Below are 24,228 nucleotides of genomic sequence, written 5' to 3'. Positions count from 1 at the left end.
TATTTGACAAATAGATGTGGGGGTATTGAGAGTACATCAGGACAGTTGTCTTCATCATGTTTTAATACTGCCTTGAAAAGTTTGCATACACATCCTCTTGACACCAATATCAACCTATTAGACCAGTAAACGACACAAAGCAACAATGCTGGCGAAATATTTCCATAATCAAAATGAATAATTTACATTCCTGTGATGCGATCTTGGCGAGAAAAAAATCTCCAAATTGAAAATGTTATAGTGCCTCAACAGCACCGTAATTACACTAAGCAAAGCAAATTACTTGGGTTCATTCTTATTAATAATCTCTGTGTTTATCAAGCCATCTGGTATTACATATTTATGTACAAAACTTTTTCAGATATAGCCCTCCATAAAATTATTTTTTTTAAAAGAAATATAAAACTTAAATGGTTGCCCAACAACCAGAGGTCACAGGTTTGTCAAACCACTAACATATATAGCTTTTACATTATATGCTTTTCAAATAAAGGCTCGTTTCAATGCATTCATAAGACATGTTACATGAAGTCAACAGAACATTTTTAAAAGATCAAATGCATGTGCAGACAAAAAAAAAAAAAAAAAAGACTTTTTCTGAAAAACCCCAAACATACAAGTTGACCTGTTTTATTGCTTGACATTAGGTTTCCAGAAATGTTCATTAATACAGTATTACGTCTGAATTTATTTAAAATAATTCTATTTTAGGCCAATTTTTAAATTTTCGTATGCTTTTAAATTTTATAGACCATTTTTATGCAACAATAATAAATAAAGTTCTTTATACAATTATGTGTTGAGAGGGTTTAATCTCACAGCTCATTCGCTGAACACAAACAAACACAAAAAGAAAGCACACAGGTTGTTGTTATTGGCTTTAACATGCAGAGCTGAGGTGTCCCGACAGATTCAACAGTGGGTTTTTTCATGTCGTCACTTTGACTTTATGATGGTCAAAACATTTGGTTAACATTTCTTTTATAATTTTCAGTCTTTCAGCAGTGACAGTGAATTCTGATCAAATTGTTAAAAGTGATGTGATGCGTCAGAAGATACAAGATTTTCTAGTTTAGAAAAGCACAAACTGTTGTTTACATTTCTATAGGAACCAGTCTGGTCTTTGGTTCTGCTCACACTTCTGCAAGGACTGATGCTTCTGTAAAATGTGCTTTTTTGTTTCTGTTGAAACGACACAAATATTCAGGAGCCGCCAGAGTTTCCTCACACTACTGATCATGTTCTGATCTAATCACTGATCGTTTTGTAGTTATGGGCTAACCTTGACAGGTCTTTTTCAGAATGACAAAAGTTCTCTTATTACAGGAGTAAGCACATTTCTGTCAGGAAAAAATACTTAAAATGACTAGAAATTTAGTCTTTATAATAACAAGCTCATGAAAATCAGGTTAAGAGTTAGAAACACTGAAAACTCACTAACACTTATTCTTAAAGATAGAATTATTCATTTTTTTATTTTATGGTTTACTGTACTTTAGAGAAATAAAATTTAATTCTCAAAAAATTCGGGAAAAGGTGCCAAAAAATTGACTCAATAAAAATAAAAAAAAAGTCAAATATTAAGTACACCCTTATTTTTCCAATTGAAACACTGCAGGGAAATATTATGGGGAAAAAAATAACTCACTTATTAGAGAACATAGTTTTGGGTGTCTTAAGTTTATAACCCTAAAACTCTCAACTTGAATATGAAAATACCAATTTTACCATTTGTCATTTAAGGTAGCATTTAATCCACATGACAAAATGAACTTATGGCATCAGTAAAATTTAATTTTACCCTCTAACTCTATGAAGGGTAGAGCTATAAGCAATGTGTAGCATTAGTCATATGGGGCCAAACAAGCAGAATTCATCTTTTTTTTTCAGAATCAATTTGGCATTTCTTTTTCACTCTGGCATGTGCTAGTGTTAGCCAGCTAGCTATGGGCTATAAGCTCTCATTCAGTGATAATTTGTCACAATGGCTACAGAACAGAATGGATTAAAGAGGTATATCCATTGAAGTCAGAAGCATTACTATAATCATAGTAAATACGTGATAAAAGAAAAAAAATAAATCAAAAGGGTAGATGGGCTCAATTTCTGTGACAGCTTGAACAAACCAAGTCCTACAAATTTATTTAAGAACTTGGGAAACTGTGAAATATTCCTTAAAAAAGATGCTGTCATTAGGGAGTAAAAAATACATCCAAATCAAGTCAAAATAAAAATAAAAAAATAGTGCATTTTATTGAGTCAAATTTTAACCTGAAATAGGCTAACTGATTTAAACACTTATTATTGCTAATATTTTTTTTCCTGGCAGAATCTGGATTCTGCAATCACATCAAGTTAAAATGTGGTTACTGTCACATTTTTGTGAGTTGAAAATTAACTAAATGTAACCAAAGTGCAGGATTTTGCTCCTAATATAACATTTCAGATCCGCTCAAATTAACATTGTTAAAAAGACAGGAGGAGACCGACGCTGTTCATCAGCCTATAGAGAGTTTAGGGCTTATTTAAAAACTGTTACTAGGCAACAGAATACTGTCAGCCTCAGTCAACACAATACTACTAAGGCCTTCAGTATGTTTACTTTTACATTCATTATTACATGGAACAAATTTTATTAGGCTTTTTTCTTTAAAATCAGAATGAATCAACTTTGCAGCCACATCACCTGAAACACCCTGAACATGTCAGTTTTGCCTCATTTATATAATTAAATGAGTCCCAAGTACAAACCAGCCATCATTTTAGAATTACAATACACAGCAAAAGTGTCAGATGTGTGTGAGAGCAGCTTGTGTTCATCTGCCAACCATATTCTTAGATAAGTCATTTATATAGCTGGTGCCAGTGAGTGAGTTGGATTTCGCTTCTTCCACAGGTTGACGACCCACTCAGAATAAATGATCCTTTTCAAAAGGAAAAAACACTCAGGACTTGAGAAATTTTAATTTAGTCTGGTTATTTTTTAACACTGTGGATGTGCTGGATTTTATCATTTATATTCTTCTTCTTGACTTTTATTGCTGTCCAGTCAAAATTATTGCATTAAGCTCAACTTCCATAAGGTTTCCCTATAAAGTTCCCATGATCAGAAAGAGAGGGGAAAAAGCAGATACAATATTTTCAATGTTGCACAAAACACTGCATTAAATATCTCCACTTCTCTCCATGTTTGTTGTTGCTAACCATGGCTGCGCCACCCAGCTAGTTTGTTTTAATAACAAAATGGCAAAAAATAACAATGATGCGTTCAAGGCACCTCGAAAACGTGGGTGCAGAGGATTAACTAAACCATGGGTTTTACCGATGCAAACACGCTAAGACACATTGTGCAGTTAGCCAGCAGCTGTATCCGATGCACACGGAAGTTATGGTGCAGCCATAAACGTCTGTCCCAGGCAACCAATTCAAATCTGAGTCACTCCATCCTGAACATACATGTATACATGTGCAGCCACAATATTTACCTCCAAAAACACAATATACCCCTCCAGATGTGGGTCACTTTAGGGTCGCAGAATGTTTACAACGAAATATGATGGCAGTCGTACTAAAGTACAATGTGAACCATTATACCGGGGAAAAAAAACTGATGTCTGGGAAAAAAGAAAAAAAAAAGAGAAAAAAAAAGAAAAAAAAAAAAAAGAAGATCTGCAGTGAGAACACAGCCCAGATTAGAGTAAATTAATATTATTTCATTTGGCCTGTTTATATTCAAATTCATTAGAGCACCATCCAATGTCAGGTTTATGCCCCGCTGGCTTAAATTAAAAGCACTACTTATTAATAAAACAATGTTTTGTGTTTCTATAAAGACTAATGCATCAGCATGTTAAAACTCCTTAATTAAAATGATATTTTTAATGAAAAAAATAACAGAAAAACAGGGGGGGGAAAAAAGCACAGAAATGTTTATTGTGTCAAATCTACAGGTCAGTTATTTTTCTGTTCATGAAAGCAAATAAATTATGGTGGAGATAGACGTTAAGCATGATTAATTTATTCAGTTTGAAAATTAGCCATTTCTGTTTAATAATGGTAAAGAGAGTCTGCAATAAAGCTTTTCATGAAGCTGGATGGTGTCTGGGGAAAAATAAGGAACAACAGAAGATCTTATAATGTTGCAGCAGTAAACAAAAGTATAACATCATGTCTGAACTTCTGTGCATTTCCGGATAGCTTCAAACATCTCCTCAGACTCTGTGATAGGCTACAAGGAGATCATGTGACATGAATACGATAAAGACTGAATCCTGAGCAATGTTTCACAGCAACAACACCAGAGCTGTGTAGCTAGTTATCATTGGGTTGCTGGTGCTTAATGCTCTGTCTGTGATGCTTTGAATATGTTTTTAGTAAAATCTAAAAAATAAAGCACTGCTTGGTTCTGCTAGATTCAGTTTGTTTGCATAAGTGTTTGTGTGTTTATTAACGTGAGTGTGAGAGTTTAACCGATGGGCACACTGGTCCAGGTAGTGATGAAGTGCACTTCCTTTTTTTTTTTTTAGGTTCTTACAAATGGATGAAAGCTTCTCATCTTCCACCATCAGACTACAGCAGCCCAGTGTCAAGTTAAAAAAGTAAAAATCAAAGCTGTTACGAGGTAAAAATGCTGAGGGTCAAATATCAGCAGGGATCATGTTCCTGTTCTTCTAGCACACAGGCTGTCACCGCTACCACAGGCTCAGACACACCATGTCACCATCTGATCACTCAAAATACATTGTGTGCTCCTTTTTGTGGTGACGTCCTTGTGATCAAAAAGTTTCTTCATGCTATTTCAGAAGACTGGCAAGTCCAGTCTGGAAGCTCCGGCTCATTCCAGTTTGTTACTTCAAGACCACAGGATCACCAAGATGTCCCGGTTTAGTCAGACTTCCATAGATCCGCCACAGTGGAGGTGTGACGTAAATTCCACTGAAGCTGGATGTACAGTTTGTGCATTAAAACTGCTCTGTGTGCTCTCCGTAACCCAGAAGACATAAACCTGGGATCCAGTCTCAGTTTAAGGAGGTCCCAGCAGTAGCTGGTTGAAGAACCATGACCCCCAGCAAACTTTAACAATGTCAAACTGGAGGTACCATTGCAGTCATGGTGTGGGAGGCTTGTGAAGGATGCCCTGCAGGTCCTCTGGTAAAGCCAGGATGACGGCCTCAATGTGGGCTTTTAGCTTAGCCAGGGTCCCTGGACGCACCGGGAGCTGCTCCCTCTCCGCCTGGCTCTGCAGCAGAGAGCATCATGAGCACAACAGTCACTTCAAAAGAGCTGGGTATCATCCAGAAGATGTGAGAGGTAAATAGTAAATAAAGAAAACTAAATTAACTTTACGAATGCCCATAACATATTACACTCCAACTTCAAGAAATTTTGTCTTCATTGGTTGCATAAAAGCACATTTCTTGTAAGTTTTCGAAGATGATTTCAGATAAGCTTTGCTTGTGGAAACCTGTTATTATCAGGAGCAGGCTCAATGAATAAATAAAAAAAACCTTCTTTTATCTTCTAATAGATATTACTAATCCTGTAAAGATACAGTACAGAACATGAGTGATTTCTGTCTCCAGCTAGCAGGCACTGATTAAATATTAATCTTGTACCAATTTAAATTGTATTAAAGACTTTAAATTATGATTAAAAACTGACAGCTCCTCACACAGTTCCAAACAACAAATGGTTGGACTAATTCTAGTGATTAATTTCATTGCAAAGCTAAATTTTGATGCATGAAAAACTGTGTATAAGCTTTAAAGACTTGGATCAAGGTTGTCACATCATGCACAGAGACCCATCTATACCAGCTGCGTTATGAGTAGGGGTGACAATGTCTAATGTCCCCGGAGGAAGACATCTTTTACTTCAATAGAAGCTTCCAGATTGAATAAAGGGTAATTAAGTAGTGTTAGCATTATAGGACAACAATATTTGTATGTGCTAGTTAGTACGAACCAGTTTGTCTTTTAGCTTTAGGACCAGATCCACTGCCTCCACCTCCGTGTGCTTCTGGATTCTCTGCTGAAGATCCTGCAAACAGAAGAGGCAGATGAGTAAAGCATTTAACAGACAGCATCCATCCCCTTGTGTTAAACCTTTAACACATTCATCTGCATCACAACATTTAATTTCTTTAGTGTAGCTGGTGTCAGGGAACTTGTATGTTTGATGAACTTCCAGGCTGATTCACAAACTTGATGGTGATTTATTAGTGTTGTAAAGTTTGACCACTCAGACTACTACCGACATCTTTCTTCTTCTCCCACCCTAAGCTCAACAACAAAAATTAGATGTAATTCCACTCAGCAAGAGGACAGAATAAAAGTCCATGTCTGATTTTAACTCTTAAAGATTTTTCCATTTTTACTCCTCCTTACCTCCTCACATAGTGCCTCGAGGTGCAGAGCCTCCAGTTTTTGCGTCATCTCTCTTCTCCTGTTGCGGAACCAGCCGTCAAAGTTTGGAGACTTGAGGAAACGCCTGAAACCCACCCCAGGAAACCACAGGATGCTAATTCAGTCATTCTTACATCTTACTGATTTTAAGAGCCCACAAGGAAGATCACATTTTTTGTCCTCTTAGAATAAAAATATGGAAAAGCATCATAAAATTATGATCACATGAACTTATTGAGATTGAGCCTGCACCTGTAGAGTCCAATCCAGTCTCCCTTCAGCCTTGATGTGAGCTGCGGTCCTGCTTTCTCTAGTGTTTTCATGAAGTCCTGCTGGATAAAAGGCCGTAGCTGAGGAGGACTCTTCCAGGGACTGATGGACTTCTGGAGAGGCATCAGACTGGCCACATACCGCTCCTGTAACAAAAACAAACACAAACACAAACACAAACACACACACACACACACACACACACACACACACACACACACACACACACACACACACACACACACACACAGTTTTCACATTTGTTTTTTCAAGTATGTGGAATTTCTAAACAAGACTTAACGACATCTTCAGAGGTCTGACGAAACAGACAGACAAATTCTCAACAAAAACAAACAAAATCTGTACTAAAAGGTTCTGCATAAAGAGGCTTCATGAACAATAAAGTTTGCTACCAGTGGAATGATGAAGCTTTGAGTCAGTTCTAAAAAGTATCGTCTAAGAATTGCATTTTGGGCTGCTGAAGGTCTCTTCTGTTGGACTCCCTGAAAAACAGGCATAAGTTGATACAATGAGTCAGTGTTGTGAAACGTTCAGAGAAATAATACATATTAAATTAGCCTTTACTGTACAGCACAGGATGCAATACAAATGTTTCACTCATGACTACACTTACATCCTAACTACTGACTATTATACAGCTGAAGCAACACCCTGAAATGATGTTTCCTTTTATGGACTTGATCTTATCACCTCACCTTGTTTTAAATATATAATGACAGTGTGGAGAAAGCATTTCTCACCTTCTGAAGCTGCTTGATGATTTCTTCATCTTTATTGAGATATGGCTTATATGCAGTATACACACCTGCAATAAGCAGACAGTTGATAGATTAGGGAGCAGATTAAAGAAGACAGTTCCTCCTGGAGAAAATTCTGCAGTTTGATAAGATGTGGTGGCAACTGTATGTTTTGTTTGGATTGAAATGCACTGAAAATGGAGACGGGGTAGAAATGGAGGCATGATGAGCAGAGGAAGAGACAATAAACAGAAAGTCTGCAGTAGTTACCAGGTTTAGAGTCCAGAGTTTTGAGGTTTTTTAGTTTCTTGACCTTCATCTGCTTGGCCATCTCTCCTGAGAAAAACACACATTTCACACAAAATTCAAGATTTTTTTCTGTATGTTGTCTGAAGTTTCACTGTAGCATCAGGGTTTATAAACTCCCAGTTAACTAAAGAAACCAGAAAAAAGGATGGGGTAAAGAGTTTCCATTGACTTTTTGCCAATGAATTCCTAAGTTCATTTCTGAAACAGCAGTTTTTTTTTGTTAAAGTTGACTTCCTAAACATAATGTAATGTAATGTGATATAATATAATATTTGTGTGTGTGTGTGTGTGTGTGTGTGTGTGTGTGTGTGTGTGTGTGTGTGTGTGTGTGTGTGTGTGTGTGTAAATTGAATTGTAAATTCTTCTGTTTGCTCTGTCTCTTTTGGGGGCAGTCTGCCTTGATCTCTGTTTTTACTAACAAAAGAAAACTGCAAACAGAGGTGTACCATCCAGGTGCCATAATGGCAAAGTCCTGCCATGTTTTTGGATCTACCTGTGCATTCAGAACAGGGTTTTTTTTTTTTACCAACAGGCTCCTGTCTACGTTGCAGTGGAGCTGAGCTCATTAAATCCAGTTGGTTTCGTGACTGGTTGGAACTTTTATTTTATGGCACTGGGACTATACACCTCCGTCTGGAAATATACAATGGTAAGCAGCACCACTGCAGCTGTTTCATGAGGACTTGTTAGACTGGACTGAAGCAGTAACATTTACCTGCTTGCTTCATGTCTCCGATGCGGATGATGTGCGGCCAGTGCTGCAGAGTTTTTGCAAAGAAGGGATTTGTCACTCCCAGAATGACTGACGGCCTGCATAATGACACATCACATTAACTTGATCACACTGTCTCAGATACAACTTCAGGAAAAGAAACATGTTATCCTAAAACAAGAGGATGAATGTCTAAAAGCGAGTCAGCTGCTCATTCACATGCAACCATGTCTTCAGTACCACTGCTCAGCTGCAGGAGAGGAACAACTCTTTCTCTCCTGGACTTTGTCAGCAATGATCAGTGGACAAAACATTCAAACAGTAACTAAATAAGTTAATCTGATGTTTGCTCTATATTTTGCGGCAGAACAATTATGTCACCTTAACATTAGCAACAAATCTACTGGGTCTTGATAAAAGTGTTGGAGCATCAGGAGACGCCACTACGCTGTCTACGCTTTCTAGATGTGCAACCTGACTACTTTCCCTCCTTGTATGGAGCGTTTCATATTAAATGACACAACAAAGCTGGAGTGTGTTACAATCAGTCCCTAGGGATACATCAGCCTCTTTTCTCTCTCGGCCACAATGCGAGCTCTGCAAAGAGAGCTGCTGTGGAGAATCCCAGCAGTCAACAGAGCATAACTGTATAATCATCAAATACCGATAAGGACCGTTTGTTTCACTGGGAGCATCGGTGTGAAAACTGCACAGGTTTATTTTTACTCACGGGGCCTGTGTCCTGGTTGTGTACTCCTTAAACTCGCTATCATGGATAGTGAAATATGGCCTGAAGTCACTGCAGTAACGCAGGGGAGAGATGCAGCTGCAGAGAGAAAACAAATTCATCTTAATACCTGAGAGTTTGAATAAATTATGTAAGAGGCTTTATCAGCCTCCTGCTCATAGATATTGTTACAGAGGGCAAAAGGGTAAAAAAAAAAAAAAAAAAAAAAAAAAAAAAATCTGCATTTTACCACTCAAATATTTTTTGCAAAGCACTACAATGTGCAATAAAACTGTCTTTTCATACATCGCTTCAGATTATTGAGTAATCTGAAGCGATTGAGTAAATAGAGTAAATTGCAAAAAATTCACAGAAAATAAACACCACAATAAACAAGTACAGAAAACTATAACTATATAAATCATACAAAAATTAAACAGCCAAGCCTCCGTATCCACCCCAACTAAGTGCCAGGTATGCTTCTCCTGAAAAATATATGAATGGGAAGGATTTCTACCTATTCATCTAAATAAAAAATAGAACCTTACATTTCAGAAGAATACGTTTAATACGTTTAATTCTACAGATAATGCTGTACAACGTGAACTTTGGTTATTTTGCAAAGCATATGAGCCTCCCAGATCGATTAGCTTCAAGTCTGGAGATATATGGGTTTGAAACACCTATTAAAAATACAGAAAATATACCTTCCTAATAGTCATGGAGTTTTGGACATAAAACATAAGAATGAAGTAAAACTGGCATCATATTGCCCACATTTATCACATGCAGATGGGGTTTCAGGAAACATTTGATTCAATCTAGAAATTCTGCATTTTAAATGAGCTTGTATCACAATTTATGCCAAAAGGTTCAACGTGAGACAACAACACCTTTAAGGTATGAAATGTTGCACCGGACATCTATTTGTGTCATAGTTACAGATGTTCTGATAAATATCAGACTAACTTCAGATTGCTTTGGCATGATGAGCGACTGCTAACGCTATTTGACTCACCTGACCAATGCCAGCACAGTATCTGATGACTCTGCAGGTGACGGTGCCATGACAACAAGTGCTTCTCCAAGTAACACCAACTCCCAAAGCATCTGAATGTGGAAGAAGACTGGGTAGAAACACCTAAACAGAAGGAAAAAGTGTGAAGGGAAAGTTTAAATTTATGTAGTGACATGACCTGGGTGAAACCTGTGTGCAAATTTTATTTAGATATACAACATACTCATGTGCTCTTGTTTATCATCATAAACACTAACATTAGTAAAAACAATAAGTCAAAGCTATTTATCCTGTTAAAGTAATATCAGATTTTGTTCTTCATAGTCTTCCTAACACCTCTGCAAGTTTGTTTTCACATGTTAAAATGATTCTGTTTACTGTCTTTCTGTCAGGTCTGCTGAGATTTGCCTGTCAAGCTGAAGAAATAATGTTTTCTAAAAAAATAAAGGATGAAATATTGGAGCGGGGTGGCAGCTCTAAGGCAAGATTTGAGAGTAGCAGCTGCCATGCACACATTTTTGTGAACTTTACGTATTTAAATGTGTTGAAAGTTAGATCTGCATTTCAGGTCGGTATAATGAGCATAATTATCAATTATTGTCTTAAAATCTTCAGATCATCTCGACCAGGTATGTCCAAGGTCAGTGATCAGGGGCCACTGTCCTGCAGGTTTTGAATGCTCAGAACAACAGCATCAGACTGATGAGTCAACATGCTTGGGCAGCACTGGACAACAAGCTGTGTTGAATCAAGGACACACCAAAACCCTGTAGGACCGCACCACTCGAGGACAATAACTTTGCACCCTTGCTCTAGTGAGGCTGTTTCAAACAGAGCGCTCTGCTCTCAGACTGCAGGTTTACGCGTGGTTTTCAGAGTCTCCAAGAGTCCGACGGGAGGCAGAGCTTTTGGATATCAGGCTCTCTCTTATGGAATCATCTCCCAGTTTGAGTTCAGGAGGCAGATACTCTCTCTACCTTCAAGATCAAGCTCAGGACCTTCCTTTTTCTTAACAAATCCTATAGTTAGGGGTGGTCCAGCTATCTTATTTATGCTGTTATAGGCTGTTATTATAGGTTATAAGCTTAGACAGCTTTGAGACATCGCATGATGTACTGAGCACTTCCTTTTCACATCTCTGTCCCTTATCTTCCATCTATAAACATAACAGTACTGGTATCATTAAAGTATTTCTCCTCTTCTCTAGGTCTTCCTGGATAAACGTTATGGTGGATGTTAGTCTCTTTCCTGTCCACTCCACCCCAACCTGTCGAGGCAGATGACTGCCCTACCTGCACTGGGTTCTGCCACAAGGTTTTCCTTTGCTGTTGTGAAGTGGTGTGATACAACTAAAGCTGAATTGAATTGGACTGAGTCGTTGCAGTACTAGTACCAACCAGCAGATGGTGACAATCTGCACAGATATGCAGAGTTTGGAGACATGGCAGAAAAGCGGTACTCACTTGAAGAGATCAACTTCATGGATGGTTGGGAGCACAATGGACACCAGACTGTCACTCTACAAGGAGGATACACTTCTTCAGCTTTATAATTCACATAATGTTGGATATATTGCTGCTAATATGTTGCATAATATAAAATACAGCAAGTGATTTGACCCTCTTGAGAGGGCAGAGGTTGGGGGAGCAGGACCTCCCCCTAATATAGCGAAAAGGGAAACCATGCAGAAGCAATAGCAACCTCTGCTTTTTTTTTTTTTTTTTTTTTTATTACCTGGGCAGACTGGACCAACTGTGAGGTTCCTGGTTTGTCGTAACACGTTGGGATGCGAACCTGAAACACATCAATGAACAAAGTGACATAATTTCTTTACTGCCTCTGCTTGGTAATTATAGGCTGGATGATTATGTAAATGTCAGATATGTCCCTTTACAAAAGGAAAAGAAAACAGGCCTCAAAGTCTGCATTTTTGGGCATCACACTACTTATTATGTACTCTATAGTATATTAAAAATGCAATGGTTACAGTACAATGTCATATAGTATGTGGCTTTGTTTTTGGCTCATTAAAGGTTCAAAAAAGCATTAATACCTGCAAACACTCAAGCCAATTATCATTATCACATATAAATATATTACAAGTACTTAAATGCAGTTTTAGATCTTGGAAAAAACAAACCACCTAAAATCCTTTGAAAGAGAACAGAGATTAATGATTTGTAGGAAATGAAATGGAGCTGTTGCTAATATCCTACAGTACAACCGTTTAACCTGCCATGACAAGCCCACAGAAAATCAAAGGTTTCTCCACCTATTAAAAAAATATGTGCATATACCTTGATGACAACGCCCATTATAGGGAGGGTGAGGATCCGTCCAGGATGAGGCGTTGGCCAGCGGTCTATATCATTGCAAGCTGTCAGAAACACAGACAGTAATGATCTAAAAGTTCAGTGTACAAGTGTCACGTTATCTTTAAACTTCTGGACAAATGGAAACCACAATCATCACCATTTCTTATAAAATCTTTTGTATTTTGGCAGCTACATACAAGCTATGCATAAACACATATATAAAAAGACAGGTAATTCAACTAACCCGCCTCCAGGCAGGGTTCCTGCTTTTCAAAGTATTCAGGAGCCATGATCTTCAACAATGAGTGGAAGAAGGTCACATAGGGCAGCTTACTGATCAGGACTAGAGACTGATTTCAGACACAAACACAGAAAAAGAACAAAAATGTCACCTTCAGACAATTTACATTACAATATTAACATTCACACTTGGAGGGTGCTCTGCAAGATTTGATCATTTGTGTAAAAAAAATGATTGCTCATGTTGAGATTGAGCTAACTGCATTTCACAAAGACACCTGTCTTTTGTGAGTTAATAATACTTCTTTGTTCCTTCTTTCATTTGCATCAACATTACTAATGGATCTTGATTATGTTTCTTTTGTTATTTATAGATATCAATCCACCTGGCTGCTGTATGTTCACAGTGGGAGGTGGATTGGAGGAACATGGGAAATGACTCAGAAGTCAGGAATCACATTGGGAGAGAATTCAAATGAAGATGATGGCATTTATAATAATGCATTTTCTGTATTTGCACTTCTGTTGAACAATAAAATATACGTCAATTATGTTAAAATAATCCAAATGGAGATTCAATGAGGCATTATGCTGCCAGACAGACTGTACACCACATCATTAAGAGTATGACTGCAGTTCTGTCAATAATAACTAATAATTATTAAAGCATATTTGTGTCAGAACTGAGCAGAAAAACAACAGTTCCATGTTTTGTTGAATCCCTTTTTAACAACTTAAAAATCAATGCTTTTGCAAGAACAAACTCTTTGCACAGATATTTTACCAACATATTGTTGAAACAAAATAATGTGCAAATATAACAACTGTTGTGCAGGTACGAAAAAAAACTGCAATGATCTTCTTTTGAATCTTAATGAAAGGTAACTTCTTAAAGCTAAAAATAAAACACACTGAAACAGTCATGACTATCAACTAATCGGTGTAATTGAGAAATAAGTTATACTGAATATAACAACATATTTAATCCGCTCTTTCTGAGAAATAGCTGCAGGCCTCAGACAGTTCATGTAAAAACAAGCATTTCTTCTTTAAGAAAGGATGTAGCTGCTCTTGCAGTTTGGCACTGACCTTCTGGAAGTATCCTCTCTTCAGAGATTTGTCTCGTACTTGGCGGAAATAGACATAACCGTAGTAATGGCCTTGTTCCCGCTGCAAGACAGTCGTTCAATTAGTGAATTGTTTTATGTTGCAGAGCCCTCATGCAAACTTTTCTGAGGCCAGATCCTGACAAATCACACAAGATCCACTTCCTACGTTGGTTAAAACAAAAATACAGCATTTCCTACAGCACTGTGTTAGTCTGTTTCCTAACCTTCAAACAGGGCGGTGCGTCTCGATCTGTGGTTTCCAGGAAACAGCCCAGAGACGACTTCCTGGTTGAACCTTGACGAAAGCGGAAGCAAAACTGTGTGTCGCCAAGGCAACCTGGGAACACAGCAGAATGACAACCAGAACCTTAAAAACTATGCTGATATAGAAATATATGGCTTTTGTTTCGCTTTAGAGCGTATACCATTGTCAAAATATGGAGCTAGGAACTATGTCATTATAGAAGCTATTGAGTCAAGTGGATTCCCAAGCAAAAATACTTAGAATATACCTAAGTTTTATCAACCTAACCAACAAGTTCACCCAAACAGGACATTCTGTTGTCAAACATCTGACTGTACACAAGAACTGACACCACGTCAAGTTTCTAGTGAAAAAAACAAAACACTAAATATCTTCTTGTCTCCTTTTCTGGTTGCCATTATCAGTCATCCCTGTTAGATACAAATTCAAAACAAATTTTCCTTAAATAGTTTCAATATTACTTCTATTTAATACCATGAAAAGTCTTCATGGTATTTCCTCTGAGATCAGTTTCTTTTTATATCATAATTTCATGATTGACTAAATGTAGTCATGGAAACAGTTGTTCTGAAACCTTGTAAAACAAAGTTTCCCATAAATTAAATGTGATGGACCTGGGTTTTTTATGTGATGATGTCTTTCTGGTGTACATTACCAGCACACCAATAACTGACCATCAATAACAAAATGAAGTGTTGTGAGTGTTCCTGATGAAACTTAAGTTAATGTTTATTTGTATCATTAATCATTGTTTGTCTGAACTACTCCAGGCATGGTTCTGCTGGTTAACTAAATTTGAAGGTTTGCTGCTAGCGGAACACAGCACTGTAAAATATGTTTTTATTGGTTTTCCACAGTAGGAAAAAACAGTAATGTGTCCAAGTTTTTCTATGACACCAGACACTGCATTCAAGTACAAACTCAAATTCTGCTGCCTGTTATATTTGACTCAAATGAAAATTTGATTTGATTAAAAAACATAAAATAAATCTGATTTAATTTAGAAAAAGAAAATTTAAGTTAAATCTGCTTAAATAGAAGACAGCAGGACTTATTCATTTCTTGGTTCTTGAAATCCAGTTTTCCACCATTAAAGGAGTTAAACAACAAAGTGAGGAAAAGAAACAAGCAATGTAAAACTGAAAACTAATAATCTGCCTTAATGTATTCTTTGTTTTCACTGAGCATAAGTAAAATCTTATACGTCTTCCTGGTTCCTGATTTTCGCCCAAACAGGAAGAGGAAAAAGGAAAATAGGAAGTGCACAATGAGTCATCAAACGGCATTTAACCTCAAAGTGGTCTCTGCACATCTCCAGGCTGACACAGTGAGAGTGTGTGACAAGGGAAAATGAGAGACCAACGAGCAGAGTTTGAGACAATATAAACACAAACACCAGCACGCTCTGCGAGACTTCAAGGAATTCCACAGGATACACACATAAACACAAACACTTCCAAGGACAAAGCTTCCATGACATCATGCTGTCGTGGTGCATTCATGACCACCCAGCCTGAAGACGGAGGACACATCTAGCTTCTCAGGCTTTAAATCCCCTTATTTTACTTTCTATTACCTTCATTGAAATGTGTGAGACGAATGTGTGACCATCAGTCTGAAACATTTAGGACCTCATTAATAATATGGATGCAGAGAAGGCATAAAAGAGGCACAATCCATAACATTCATTTAAAAATAATTTAAAAAAATAAAAATAAAAAACTTATCACAAAAAGCCTGATTTCTGTTAAATTACTGGAGAGGAACAGTTACATTTATCATGTAGCCTGATTCATTCAGTTCTTATTTGCCTAGACTGCAATGCTTTGTTTTTGTGAAGATTATATGATGTCCAATAGGCCTTTAAAGTGGAAAATAAATGCTCAATAACCTAAAAAAACAGCTGGATCCAGATATTACTTGCATGGAAAAAAACATAGTAAACTGCTTATCCACTGAAAAAATAAACCCTCTAACAAAGTAAGTAAAATAACCGAATAATTGATAACCATAATCGACTAGCTGCTGCTATTGAATAACTGCGTAGTTAATAGGGAAAATACTTGAAACCTCTGAGGGCACCAAAATGTATATTATTAATAGATAAAAATTAATTAAATCATGAAACAGCTTTCTAAGACTAACTCACACACTGATCAAGACAAGTGATTCCAGTAAGTGATACCACTATCACTTATGGGAAAAAATTCCTGAAAATACATTTAACAAGAGAAACGTCAGCTTGTTTAACAAGGGTCTCTTAAAAAATAGTCGGAGACTATTTAAGGCCATTACTTAAGAGTTGGTAGCAATACTGAACTTACACAGGATAACTGATTCCATCTTCCCTACACAGTTCAGTATATGGGTAGTTTTTTTGTTTGTTTGTTTGTTTTTTGCTTAAGAAGATATACAACATGTAAAATACATTGTCATCGGAAGATGAATGGTTTCTGAGTCTCCCTCTATCTCTACAATCAGTGGTGCTGGGCAAGTAGCATGCACCAAGTAAATCTGTGCCCAGATGCTGATTAATTAGAATGAATGCCTTCTGCAACCAGAGATCAGACTTTGTTTTGAGTTTTTTTTTTAGGAAAAGAAAAAGGTAAAAGAGCAAGAACTACTGAATACATTCACACTCTAATCTGTCTGGTCTTATAGTTAACTTTTCTTGGTTGAAATGACCAAGTTTATTTCAAATGCATTTCATTTTGGATCCTACTGCTGTCTCTAATTTAAACAGCTTCAGAATACAACGTCAGCACCTAAACATCACAGGTACCATCTCATTTTAGAGCCAATGTGCTAGAGAGCAGATACAATTCATTTCTGAAACCCGAAAAGTGGATTAAACACAAGCATTGCCAACTGTAATTAAGACTTGGAGCTGAATTGTGATACACGGAGAGAAAGTAGGCTGCAGTTCTGCAGTTTAATAAATCTCTGACAAACCCCTACAGTACATTTTATATATAGTGGCTCTGAAAGCATTCTGTCCTAATCCTGTCTTCATACTGAGGACAGCAAATTTCTCAGCCTCACTGCCTGCTGACTCACATTAACAGAAAAACCCACATCTGAAGGAAAACTCAGTCTTCATACAAAACCAGGAGAAATGGATAAAAAGCAGAGTTTATCACATGAAAATGTGTGCGTGTAAATAAATAATATTTCACTCCACAAAGTAAAATAAATCTAACTTTTAAAATGAAAGTTGAGGGCAAAAGCAAATACAGAGCTTTAATCATTGATAGGGATAATACATTTTTAAGAATCAGACGCATAATAAAAAGTGGTTAGCAGTCAGTAGTGGTCAAAATGCTCCTGTGTGTGCATGTACATTGTGACTGAAGGTGCTCAGAGCAGACCCAAAAGTTCCTGCTATGAATTTAGACTTGTTATTAGTAAAGAAAAAGAAAAACAGTTTGTCATAGATACATACAGAAAACATACAGAGCTCAAAAGCTGTCCAAAGCATATGACCATTTATCATAGCAGATCCTCACATACTTATATGGCTACCCCCTTCTTCACTTGTATACTGGGGTATGGGGTACAATCATCCAGTTAAAAGACCACCAAGGTGAACCACAACTTTAGCTTGAATTAAATATAAAATGACAATGGTTCTGATGATTTTATATCATTCTGGTAAAGTCTGGTAAAGTCTTAAATGCTGTCGAGGTAACTCACCTGAGTTGGAGTCAGGAAAAGACAGGTAGCAGATGCTTGTTTTCTGAAAGAAAAAAAATGTTTTAAACCATTTATTTCTTTTTTTTACACTATGGCACAGGTTGAGTAGAGTTTACACAATGTTTTTAATCACAAGTAAAGTTTCTGTGTTTATTAACTAATCCTTCTCATTGAGTTGGACTCACCTCTTTCTCTGATAGTTTGGAATGATGAGGATAAATGACCTGGAAGACAAATAAGCAAATAATACAGCATCAACCCACTGTTGTATTGCCTCAGGGCTATAAACTTGTTACTTAAACACTTCATTGTGATACACAATTATGGTCTGAATAAGTATCCTCTAATTTTGACACCCATGCAAAGTTAATTTTTTGCATTCCTAAATACAAATGTTAAAAGTTGATACTTTATTTTTTTGTGATACGGAAATCTCATTTCAGTTTTAAGTAGTTAAACTTCTTCTCTAGTTTTAGTACTTCAAATGATTGACAATGCTTAAAGTTTATGCTAATCTTACCAATTTTCATATTAAAAATATAAACAAAAGGAAATCAGTGCCAAACCTCAACAACACAGGGAGAAAAAGTATAAATAAATAAATTTTAAAAAAATCACTTATGCTCTAATTATCTTTATGAAGTTTTTATGCTCAAATATTGGTCAAGCAGAGGACTATTATAATGTCATGATTATTCAATCTGTGACCAAGTAAAGTTTACAAAAAAAAAGAAAAAAAAAAGGGGGGGGGGGGGGGGGGGGGGGAGTAAAATTGTTACCATGATCTTACAAAACCTATAAATAAATCAAACGGACTGGTCTAATTTAAATACCAGCTGCAGACGCCTTGTGTTGCTCATTTCATTGAAAGAGGAAGACTTGGTAGCATCAGAAAACATAATGTAACATAAAAGCTTATTTGCAAATTGCAGGCTGGGTATTATGGCGAAAATAAGTCATTAACTTGTTGATTATCTTTATAAACTATTATTGGCATAACAGGTGTTTGTTCTGGACGCTTTGAAAAGTTAAGTGGGACTCAAAAATGCCTGGAGTAGCTGCCTTTCACAAGTTTAAATGCCTGAAGAATTTCCATGTGTGTCCGAAAGAGCAAAGAGTAACAAAACAACAAGCTTCCACGTGAAATTATAACCTTGGTGAGACTGAGGCTGTAGGAACAGACTAACTCCAGGGAAGACCTCTCAGCACCCATTTGGGATAACATACTTCTAATGTTTACGCGATTATCTTGCGGGAAATGGATTTTTTTTTTTTTAAAAATCTCATCAACATTTTCTATTTAAAAAGTCATTTGTGCTTATATGGACAGAATTTCTAGGCGCAGCCGAGGGGTTGAGGGGATCCGACTTGGTGGCCTCAGGATTGGGTCCCTGCTTTTTGCGGATGACGTGGTCCTGTTGGCTTCATCTGGTCGTGATCTCCAGCTCTCGCTTGAGCGATTCGCGGCCGAGTGTGAAGCGGCTGGGATGAGAATCAGCACCTCCAAATCTGAGACCATGGTCCTCAGCCGGAATAGGGTGGATTGCCCTCTCCGGGTCGGGAGTGAGGTCCTGCCTCAAGTGGAGGAGTTTAAATATCTCGGGGTCTTGTTCACGAGTGAGGGAAGGATGGAGCGTGAGATCGACAGACGGATCGGTGCGGCGTCTGCAGTAATGCGGGCTCTGCGCCGGTCTGTCGTGGTGAAGAAGGAGCTGAGCCAGAAGGCGAAGCTCTCGATTTATCAGTCGATCTACGTTCCTACCCTCACCTATGGTCATGAGCTGTGGGTCGTGACCGAAAGAACGAGATCTCGTATACAGGCGGCTGAAATGAGTTTCCTCCGCAGGGTGGCCGGGCTCTCCCTTAGAGATAGGGTGAGGAGCTCAGTCATCCGGGAGGGGCTCAGAGTAGAGCCGCTGCTCCTTCGCATCGAGAGGAACCAGTTGAGGTGGCTCGGGCATCTGGTCAGGATGCCTCCTGGACGCCTCCCTGGTGAGGTGTTCTGGGCACGTCCCTCTGGGAGGAGACCCCAGGGAAGACCCAGGACACGCCGGAGGGATTACATCTCTCGGCTGGCCTGGGAACACCTCGGGATCCCCCCCGCAGAGTTGGCAAATGTGGCTGGGGAGAGGGAAGTCTGGGCTTCCCTGCTTAGGCTGCTGCCCCCGCGACCCGACCCCGGATAAGCGGCAGAAGATGGATGGATGGATGGATTTGTGCTGTGTAAAACGATAGCTAAATCTGAACAAAAATAGATGGATTTTGTCTGTGGACTCTTGTCCAGGATATAGACTGTACCTTCAGCAGTTGCTAAGTTACACATTTATAGCCACTGTGAGTTTTACATCACCCAGCGATCCCCGGAGGATCCCTCTTCCTTACCTCAACCGCCTGACCAAGCTCTAGGTCAAAGCCGACCACACAGATGCAGTGAAGCCAAGCGGAGAACCGGTCCCACGGGAGTAGGAGAGTTTCCTCCGGTTCCTCGTCGCACCCAGGCCCCGGGGGCAGAGTTATCTCCTCGGCCGGAGAGACGCTATTAGCATCCTGATCGTCAAGATCCTCAGGCTCCTCGACCTGCTCCCCCAGCTCCTCTGACCCTTGTAGAGCCATTACTGCGGCCCGACACTGACACACTGATGCTCTTGAGAATGTTAACGACTCTTATGACTAAGTTTTACAAATTTTCGATTTATTGTCTCCGCAGAACAAAAACAGAAAGCAGACCGCAACACAACTAGCCACTTAGCAAGCACATAGCATCTTAGCTTGAACGTGAGCACGTCCTGTTGATTAAACGTGCTACGTCATCACGTATAGCGTTCAGTGACGCTCTGTCTTCACGTTCAGCAAAGTTCGAGAGCATAAAAAGAAAGTTTTATAAATAAAAAACTAAACTAGTAGTTGACATTATTATGAAGATGGCGAATAACAGACAAAAACAGCTATGCCATTACATAGTAATGTAATCATAACTCTTTTCAGCCAGAATGACCAGTAAGGGACATTGAAATACTACTGATCAGTGCCAAGAATTTACAAATATTGATTTCACTTCAAAACTGTGATTAGTTTGCATATATTACATAAGCGTGAACAGAAAATAATCCGTTTAAAGTTTGACTATTTTAATTCTAACCATTGGAATTGTAGTCAAAGTTTTTAGTTAAACAGAATCGCAATTTGTAGCAACTTGTTTCCCTTATTGGCCATCATAGCACAATGAGGGCACATTCATACCAGGATAGTCCACTAGACTTAGTACAAATGGGGACTCGGTTTAGTCTAGGGGTTGTGACATTCTTCTCGTTTAAGTTTGCTTTCAGACTTAAAAGAACCTGGCCTTTGGAATAACATGTTCCCCTCCTTGTCAGGAAATGCTGCATTAAGAATTACTGAAGTATTAGACAAGACAAACAACGAAAAAGAGAAATTCGCTCATCTATTAATTAATGTTGGACAACTTTTGTTTCCTATAGAAAGGAATTAAGCATGGAGCTCCATTAGATTTTAGCCATTTTGGGTTAACCATATTTCTGTCAGAACTTTTATAAAGCCATTGCTCTTGGCCAAAGCACCAAAAATAACCTGTCTCTTACCCACATGGGGCTTTGCATTGCTGTAGTTTGTCAGAAAAACACAGTTGGCTTCTCTGATTTCCATCAGGATTTGTCTGCATTCACACCTCTCCAAACTAACCAAACTTTCCAAGCAAATGAACAAAGATTTGAATCAGAAGGGCTGGTGTAAATGTGCTCTAAAATCACATTTACATTAATTCTGTAATAGCACACTAGAAACTACTGTAGCATATTATTCAGGATCTCCAGAACCTCCAATAAGATCCACAAGGATAAGTTGTATAATTGAATGAATCACTTATTCAGTCACAGCCTACCTCTCAGCCTAGTTCAGGAACAAAGCACTAAATCAGCTTTAAATAAATCCTTTAATAGCCCCATCCCCGTGCAAACAGATGGATGAACCAAACTAAGGATTCAAACTTAGGCAACACACACACCCTCTCTTAAGTTCACCATTTTTTAAAAACAAAGAATAAAAATATGTGAGACTTATTACAACAAATACTATTACTTATATCTATTACTTGTTAAATCTTTTTTTTTTTTTTTTTTTTAAATGGCAGATGCTGTTTACTATGATGCCTTTATTATCAATATGCTCACAATTTTGATTTTAACTTACTAAAGAGTGAGTTAGTTAGTTGTTAGTGAGTTTTAACTTATTAACAAATATAGTTTTGTCATAAATGAACACACACCAAACAATAAAAGGATAAATTAAATCAGAGAACAATGTAACAACAGAGTAATCAATAAATCATTTACAGAGTAAATACTCTCACATCAAGGTCCACATTTTTATAGTTCTGTAAGATTATATTACATGAAAGTTAATTGAGCATACAAGCAGTCATTAGCAGGAAACAAGATGTCAATGATTTCATTGTACTACTTATGAATGTTGTAAATTTAATTAGAAATAAAATTGTAAATATTCATCTTGCTAATAACTGATATAGTAAAACTTTGCAATAGTGGTGTTATTGGATCTTATTAGTTGATAATTAAATATCATTACTGAGATTGTAATACTATGCCATTTTTTAAATTATGTGATTTTGAAATTAAATTACGTACTACCAAAGCTCATCTTTAAGTGTAACACTTAGCATCTGTTAACTGGACTCAGTGATGTCAAGCTGGGCTAAGAAGCTAAACACTTAAGATGCAGTTAAGTCTTAAATAATAGCCAGACTGTGGGCATTGTGACAGCTGGTCTTCTGGTTGCTCTGTAGGGGGGCTGCAGAGCCTAGGACCAGGCTCTCTGTGGCTAAGTCTTGGACTTCCAACCATCTACAAGTCTTCATAGGTCCACATTTTGACAGTTGTTCTGTCCTTTTCTTGTCCTTCACTGTAGTATTTTAGGAGCAGGCTGGTAATCAATGTGATCCCAAGTAAACTCACCATCAATATATAGGCCTTCCAGACCTGCCAACACCTTCAGGAGGACTACATACCCTTATGTGCGACCTGATCTTTTGACTGTGTGTTTTGTTAAAAGAACTTAGCTGGAAAAGAATTTCAAAAGGAAAATACCACAAATTTAGTTTAATTTTCTAAACTCATATTTTTCTCTTTTAGGCCAATAATTCTTTGAATCTTGTCCCCTTCCATCAATCTCATCTGCTATTGAATAGTAGTCTTGTCTGTAACTAACTGTATGAATAAATGATGCTGTTATTTTAGTTCTTATATAATAATAATAATAATAATGATGATAATAATAATAATAATAATAATAATAATAATAATAATAATAATAATAATAATAATAATAAATAAATAAATAAATAAATAAATAAATAAATAAAGAAGTGTAAAGAGGTATCTGTATATGCATTTGAAGCCTTAAAGGACAATTATTATTCTATTGTTCCTTTAAAAGGTTATCACAGTTCGAAACTATAGCATGTGCATTTTGTAGTGTCAGTACTGGGAGTAATTTCCCTATTTTTAATATAATATTGGGCTTTTTCCATTAATTATTCATTAGCAACTCTTCCCTTAGGTATTTTATATATATATATATATATATATATATATATATATATATATATATATATATATATATATAAACTTGCATATGTCTCATTTGAGATTGTGAAGACAGTCATTTTAATGCTAAATCTACAGCCCTCTCCTTAATTTATCGTAAATCTGAAAATGGTTTCAGAGAGAATTTATCCCATAAGTTTTAATTAGTTAAACAATAAATTAATATTTACTTTACCAACTGAACTATAAATTCAGGTACTTGGAAAAACGTCTGTTTTTTTTTTTTTTTTTTCTATTAAATCAAAGTTATTAAATAAAGAGTTTTCTGTCATTGTTGCAGTACATATCAGATAAATTAGGTTGGTTTCTTCCAAGTCAGATGGACCAATACTTTGGTTTATAATGACCCTTTAAGCAAAGTGAATTACAGTAACTGGGAATTGCATTGTAATGTTTCTAACTGTTCTGTTCTATTGTCTTACACAGCATTGATTTTGTCTCAGCTGTTAGCTCACCAGAACACAGCACCATCATTTGGAGCCATAAGCAGAATTTGATCTCCTCCCACGGCACTCTACCCCACCCCTCTCCACCCTGCTCTCCCAGTCCTTAGAGCAAGTCACCTGGATAAAACCTTCTTTTGGAAATTGAAGTTTTGTGTACTCATTAAGATATTGTAAAGAATTTGGGGAAATTACAAAGATTATTTTCACCACGTGGAGGAGTTAAGCTATTTTACAGACAGGGGATATATTTAGACGGCATCTAATGATTATCTGATTAACTTTTCAAAAGAAAAAAAAAGTTTTCTACTTCATGTTTGATTGAA

At 37.3% G+C, this 24,228-nt stretch overlaps 1 protein-coding gene across 1 annotated transcript; it reads right to left on the bottom strand.

Annotated features, from left to right (window-relative positions):
- Positions 1–4,823: 4,823 nt before the first annotated feature.
- dennd6a (DENN/MADD domain containing 6A) lies at positions 4,824–20,515 on the bottom strand. Its single transcript, XM_079242359.1, has 19 exons — positions 20,203–20,515; positions 18,006–18,044; positions 17,821–17,863; positions 14,087–14,199; positions 13,843–13,923; positions 12,758–12,863; positions 12,496–12,575; positions 11,933–11,992; positions 11,662–11,717; positions 10,199–10,321; positions 9,184–9,279; positions 8,457–8,551; positions 7,703–7,768; positions 7,436–7,500; positions 7,088–7,177; positions 6,657–6,820; positions 6,387–6,489; positions 5,965–6,039; positions 4,824–5,239 (listed from the first exon to the last, which is right to left on the bottom strand). The coding sequence occupies exons 1-19, from the start codon at positions 20,431–20,433 to the stop codon at positions 5,108–5,110; spliced, it is 1,818 nt and encodes a 605-aa protein (XP_079098485.1). The 5' UTR covers positions 20,434–20,515; the 3' UTR covers positions 4,824–5,107.
- Positions 20,516–24,228: the final 3,713 nt, after the last annotated feature.

The sequence above is a fragment of the Telmatherina bonti genome (assembly GCF_933228915.1).
Source record: "Telmatherina bonti genome assembly, chromosome: 6".
NCBI lineage: Eukaryota > Metazoa > Chordata > Actinopteri > Atheriniformes > Telmatherinidae > Telmatherina > Telmatherina bonti.
This window is presented reverse-complemented; position numbering and strand designations above follow the sequence as displayed.